Below are 6,630 nucleotides of genomic sequence, written 5' to 3' on the forward strand. Positions count from 1 at the left end.
TTCTGATTGACTCAGCTCACATTCTTCTGTGAGCTCCAGGACAGCACATGCTGGGAGCTGCAGCCCCACCACAGGGTGCAAGTTGGATTTCCATGCCTGCCTTGGCTCACTGGGTGAGTTCACAGGGTAGCCAATGCTAGCAGCCTCAAAGCAGTCCTTGTTGGCCTCTCCACAGGAGTGAAACATGGAGGAAGGTTCTTTGATCCTGGTTCTCCCCCCACTTATGCCATCGCAGCCCAGATTCAATCTGGCCCATGAGAAAGAAGTGGCCCATGAAGACCCACTACAGACTCACAATTCATGTATTAGGATCACGGCTGCACTTACATGGACATTGTTCTTCCATCCTTCACAACCAAATGTGGACACCATAAACGTTAGGGCCCAAAGGCTGGTCCTCAGTCACTCCTGTGCAGTGACGTTCACTGGGGAGCATAGGTGAAGCCAGGCAGAATTTCTCCAAAATGGATCAATTCCTGCAGTGGGTCAAGGGTTTGTCCAAGGACTTAAGCAGTTCAAAAGAGGGTGCAAATATCCTATAAAGGGCATTTGCACCATCAAACTCTAGTTTCCCTTGTGGCAGACAAGAGACAGGACATTTAGGTGTATTAATAATAGAAACTATTTGTAGAGGTTCCTGCTGGACACAAAGTACCTTGTGGTTCTTCCTGGTTCCAGGTTAAATTTAGTTTGTGCTGCTGAGAGACAATCTCTATTTGGGTCTCCTTTAGTCCTGGCCTGGACTAAGCAACCATGGAAAGGGAAACAATACTGCTGCCGTGCACTGGGCACATACATTCAGGGAAAAGCTGAGAGTTGTCCGGGAAGGGGGTGTGCAAACCTTAACAGTAGAGCTGGCTGGAATATTTTTGATAATTTTGTTTTCCAGACCTGCTGTTTTCATCAAAGTGAAAATGTTTTGTGGAGACATATTGATTTTGATGAGCTTTTTGCTGGCAAGGTCCAGGATGGACTCTCTGGTCAATTTGAGAGACAGAGACAGAGAGCGCAAGGGGATTAAAAAACCAGACCTTTTTGCATAGAAAATAAACAGCGTTTGACACTATCCCCTTTGACCAAAACGTTCAAAAGGGGATTTTTTTTTTTAGTTCCAATGTGTAATGCATCCAAAGTTTCTTCCAAAAGCTCTGAAGCTGTCACAAAACAGAATTGTTGTTCTCCAGCCAGCTCTACTTAGGGTGACCAGACAGCAAGTGTGAACAATTGGGACAGGGTGTGTGTGTGCGTGTGTGTGTGTGGGGTTAATAGGAGCCTAAATAAGAAAAAGACCCAAAAATCGGGACTGTCCCTATAAAATCAGGACATCTGGTCACCCTAGCTCTACTAAACAGCATCTCAACCAAGCCAGAAGGGGATAAAATGGGCTTAATACCTATTCCACAGCTATCTATCCTGGGGATAAGGCTCCTAAAAGCTCTGCCAAAAATGAAAGAGTGCCCATGCAGTGGAAGATCCTTAGAAAAGGTTGGGAGGGCATTACCTACCCAGATTTTAAACCAACCCCTCCTGATTGTCACCTATATGTGTTAATTTCACCTAGATTGTCTAGCACTCTCCATTCAGAGGCTGGTCTTGAACGACTTTGGAGGGCTCTCTCTGCCGAAGGTATTTGAGAGGGCACATATGGCAACTTGTGGCTGATGAAATGATCTACCTGTAGCTCACAAGAACATGCTCCCCCAACGTAAAGCCTGGGTATGTTTGAATTCCTGCGTACACCCTGAGAGCAGGCATGCAAGTGGAATGTCTACACTGGTCCTGCGAGTGTCCCTCTTCCAGTCCAGGCACAGGTCACTGATATAGACACGGTTGTTATGGACACATTGGTTACTAACACAGAGAGAAGAAAGTTTCTCCCTTGAATCTCTTTGCCCATCATTGATCAGTCACTGAACAACACGTCGTGCAGGCTGCTGGATGCCTTCCTTATGATCTTGTTCTGATTGCTGACTCAGCTTTGCTTTACCCCCTGTTCTGATGGCTTTGCACCCTACCTGGTCTGTCTGAACCGGGCTGACATGCACTTTACACAGCGGCCAGAGAATCTAGCACCACTAGGCTTTCCCAGACATGCTCTCCTTACGTCCAGAGACTTGCTGTGCTCTCCTGACTATACCTTGCCTTTGCCTATGATGATAGACCTGTGGACCCCAGTTTGCACTGAGCTATCTACATGGGAACAGACCCCTCCATTAACATTGTTTAGCAGTTCTTCATGGAGTTGTTTTATTCCATAAAAGGGCAAGATTGCAATAGGTGTCAAGGGTCTGTTGTTGGCTCTCTTTCTTTTGGATGTTCAATATTTTAAATCTGCGTATCCTGCTAAAGGAATCAGCATTGCATTTATTTTCTCACAAACTTCACAACATCACTGATATGGGCTTACGCTGATGGTTACTTCCACATCCCTCCAACGGGTATTTGGAGGATTATTCTGATTTGTATATGTTTGCATAATGCGTCAAAGGTTTCAAATAGAATGGGTTGGGAAATGTTTTTATTATAATTATTTGTATTGCAGTAATGCCCAGGAGCCCAGTCATGAACCATGACTCCGTGGTGTTAGGTGCTGTACAGACTAACTGTGGAACTTCAAAACTTTTCATGTAATGGAATTCTTGTTTTCTAGTCAGCACTGTTGAGACCCCGCAGCTCCCCTTAACTTCAACTAGCATCGTTAATGCTCAACACGTCTGAAATCTGGCCCCTGGGTGCTTCGCTTGCTCTGCCACTAACCACCTTTGTGACCTTGAGCAAGTCACTTTCTCTCACTGGGCCAGAGTTTTCCCATCTGCAAAATGGGGATAATGATGCTTGCAAAGCGCTTTGTAATCTATGGATGAGAAGCCCTGTATAAAAAAGCGAAGCATTATGGGTCTGTGATACAAAATAGATAGGAAAACAGCCTGGATCGAGACGTACCAGTGGTTTTGCATAATATACGTGTCTTCGTGCTGCATTTCTGTTTAGCACTCTTTTTTCCTTTAACAAAAAGGGCAAACAGATTTTTGGAAAAATGATTCTAAAATAACAGAGAAACCATGTGAAGATAGGGAAACTAACCTTAGCAAACTTTCCTTATAAGGGATCAAAGATTCAAAGTCCAGTGTTGAATAAGGACGTTTTCTTCAACCTAAACCAAATGGATCAACAGCAGCAGCAGCTCTGGGTGGGCAGCCACATTTGAGGATTTTTTTTTACCAAAGTGCGTGTAATGTGCTCTCAAACCCTTTTTGGGTATGTTTGGGACATCTTGGCAACAAACATTCCAACAGAATGACACTCAGAGCAGAAAGAGCCAGTCCCTCCCAGGGTTTTTCCTTATGCAATGACTAAGTCTTTACTCAGACACTTTTCCAGTATTGCCCAGCATTTCAGATGACAGAATTAGATAGATTCTGCAGCCATTGACTTTCATGAGGCAACAACAGCTAAAGGATTTAGTGAAATATTCTGTTGGAATCCTATAGAAGTTAATTGAAAATGGTCACCTTTCTAAGTTATTTTTTTAACACTTTCCCTTCGCATTTCATTGAGAATTATATCCCTATCCTAAAGGAGTACTTGTAGCACCTTAGAGACTAACAGATTTATTTGATCATAAGCTGTAGTTCACGAAAGCTTATGCTCAAATAAATTTGTTAATCTCTAAGGTGCCACAAGTACTCCTTTTCTTTTTGCAGATACAGACTAACACGGCTGCTACTCTGAAACCTATCCCTATTCTAGAGTCCTATAGAATGGTACAAAGCAGCTATCGAAGAAAGGAGATCATTTTCCATTTCACTCTGCAGGTTTTTAGGGAAATTTCCATTAGATGCCATAGATCCTTTATTGGTTTCATGCTTCTGAAGTTGTATAAGGCTTTCCCATAAGGGCACAATTTCAAAGCTCTTGTTTAAGCTTTTTCTGGCATAAACTGGCCGCTGCTGCAAAGAGATCAGTTTGCTGATGGTTAGGATGATTTAACGAGTTTGGACAAGAACTAATTTAATAACTGCAGTTTATAAACTATAGCCTGTTTTTCTTTCATATGTGTTTTACTTGTATCCGCAAAATAGAGGGGAATAAAGCTCTGCAGGCATCTAAACCAGAAATTCATGTGGAATCCTGGATTTTATTGCAGTGGATAAGTAATTCTGTATTAAAATAATTTTCTCTAAACAAACCTTCCAATGCTGAAGTTTGCTAAATCTGTAACAATAGAAACACTGATACTGATTCCCAACACCTCCTTGGCCCTTGGATTTAAAAACCACAATAAACATAATCATGAGCATAACCCACTAGAATTTGAGTGGTTTATTCTTGTTTTCCATTTGGTCTGCTAATCCAGCTATTACCTACACCCAGACTCTTGTGCTACATCACAGACATTGTTAAAATGCAGAGTAAGTTTTTTTTAAAGGGATGCATTCAAATTTTGAAACTGTGTGTCATTCCATCATTTGCAAATAGCAAACAGCTGAGTTAATCATTCTTTTCAAAGGGAAATATATTTGCACTCGCTGTGTTTTTTTTTAAAAAAATGGTCACCTTTGCAACAAAATCCAGGGAAGCTAAAATAATTCTTTTGCAATAAAGACCTCATCCAAAACCCACTGAAGTCAATGGCAGCCTTTTCACTGGTTTCAGCAGGCTTTGGATCAAGTCCTAAAGGGCAGATGATCAAAAGCTCAGTTCTCATTTAGGCACCAAAATAAATTGCCAGGTTTTCAACAGATCTCAGCACTTTAGATGCTTGTTGAGTGCTTAGCTCTGGAAAATCTGCCCATAAATGTCACAATGGGAGCACTATGGAAAATCCGGACCTGATTGTGGGTACTGAGCAATTGAAAGTCTGGCCCCTGGGCTTCTTTGAAAATCCAGCCGTAATTTTGCAAAGAGAAACGTTGGTGTTGAAGTTAACGGTGCTTGTGTCCTTTACGCCTGCTAAGGATTTGGCCCATAATGTCTGTAAAGGTGGCCAGAGGACAACAATTCCATTTGGTGGAGGAATTCACAACTGGCTTCCTTCCAAACTGTCACAAAACCTGACATGCTCTGCAAAGGAAAATTCTGATTGAGTTTGAAGTTTTTATTTCAGCTCAATAAAAGTGTTTTGTTTCAGTTGCCACTTTTTACAAATGTATAATAAAAAATCGAAACAAACCGTCCTTTCAAAATGAAAAATCAAACCGTTTCATTCCAATAATGGCAAAATGAGATTTTTCAACACTGTGGGAAAAAAAATTTCCCCATGAGTTTTTACTAAACAAATTATTGGTGAAATTGACATGATTTTGAGACGTGTTTCAATTTTGAGGGAACTGCGTTTTCCAACGGAAAATGGTTCTGTCGAAGTTTTGCAGACCAGCTCTAACCCACAGCAAGGCAAAAAGAGATCCCCTCCCAACCCCGGGAAGTTCTTATAAAAGGTTAAGGTGTTTTGCTTTACTTACCAATAGGCATGACTATAAAGAAAGGAAGCCAGCACAATATGAAGCACCCCACCACTATTCCCAGGGTCTTGGCTGCTTTCTTTTCCCTGGAGAACTTCAGGAGACGCACTGAGAAGTGGGTTTTGTTCTTTGTGCAGGATGTAGATCTGCTCCCTACCGAGGTGTTTTTGCGATGGATCCGGAGGGTCACCTCTTCAGAATGAGATTTCTCCGTTTTCAAGCCAGAAGTCAGGCCTTTGCTTTCCCTTTTGGCCACCACATACACTCTACAGTACATCACCAAGATGATGGTCAAGGGGAGGTAGAAGGAGCCAAAAGCAGAGAACAGTACATAGCCAGGCTCTTCAGTGATTTGACAGATGGTCTCATCTTCTGGAGCTGGCTCCTTCCAGCCAAAGAGAGGTCCAATGGAGATCACCAGAGACAAAGCCCAGACGCTTAGCAGAGCTAGGAGTCCCCTCTTTTCCGTCACTATAGCTGGATATCTCAGTGGGTAGCTCACCCCAATGTATCTGTCTATAGAGATGATACATAGGCTCATGATGGAAGCCGTACAGCATAGGACATCGACAGCTGCCCAGATGTTGCAGAAGATCCTTCCAAAGACCCAGTAGCCCGAAATCTCAAAGATTGCTGAGAAAGGCAGGACAGTGGAAGTTAAGAGGAAGTCCGCAACAGCCAGGTTGATTATGTAGTAATGGGTCACACTCTGAAGGTGTCTGTGGCAGGCTACTGATAAGATAACCAGAATATTACCCAGCACCCCAAATATAATCAGCCCCCCTAAAATAACCCCTAATAATATGGCCTTAAAATTGTTCACTATCCCTACAGTCTGGGTGCAATTTGAACAGTCAGAGGAATTTCCAGGGAGGAAAACCATTGTCGCTGGCAGATAAAGTTCATCCAGCTCTTGTGCTCCACTCAACTTTCTACTGCTTAAAGTGCTGAGATCAACTCTTTGAAGGTTTTGCAGGCAACATTTGCCCAGCTCCGTTGGTAAAAGGTATTATAATAACAACAATAATAATGCCTTAGAAACACAGAACCAGGATAAGTAACTGATCCAGAAACATCCTGGAAAATCCTCTCTAAGCTTCTGCTCTTCTGGTTGCTTTTGGCAGCCAATTAGCAACATAGCCCCAGTTTTGAAGACTTTCCAAGTCTG

General features: G+C 42.6%; 1 protein-coding gene across 1 annotated transcript in view; it reads right to left on the bottom strand.

Annotated features, from left to right (window-relative positions):
• ADRA1A (adrenoceptor alpha 1A) overlaps nt 1-6,378 on the bottom strand; it is a 31,173-nt gene extending 24,795 nt beyond the window's left edge. The window contains exon 1 of the mRNA XM_073324998.2: nt 5,463-6,378. Coding sequence (XP_073181099.1) covers nt 5,463-6,345 — 883 coding nt within the window. The 5' untranslated portion in view covers nt 6,346-6,378. The remainder of the gene's footprint in view (nt 1-5,462) is intronic.
• Nucleotides 6,379-6,630: the final 252 nt, after the last annotated feature.

The sequence above is a fragment of the Lepidochelys kempii genome, chromosome 26 (genome assembly GCF_965140285.1).
Source record: "Lepidochelys kempii isolate rLepKem1 chromosome 26, rLepKem1.hap1, whole genome shotgun sequence".
Taxonomy (NCBI): domain Eukaryota; kingdom Metazoa; phylum Chordata; order Testudines; family Cheloniidae; genus Lepidochelys; species Lepidochelys kempii.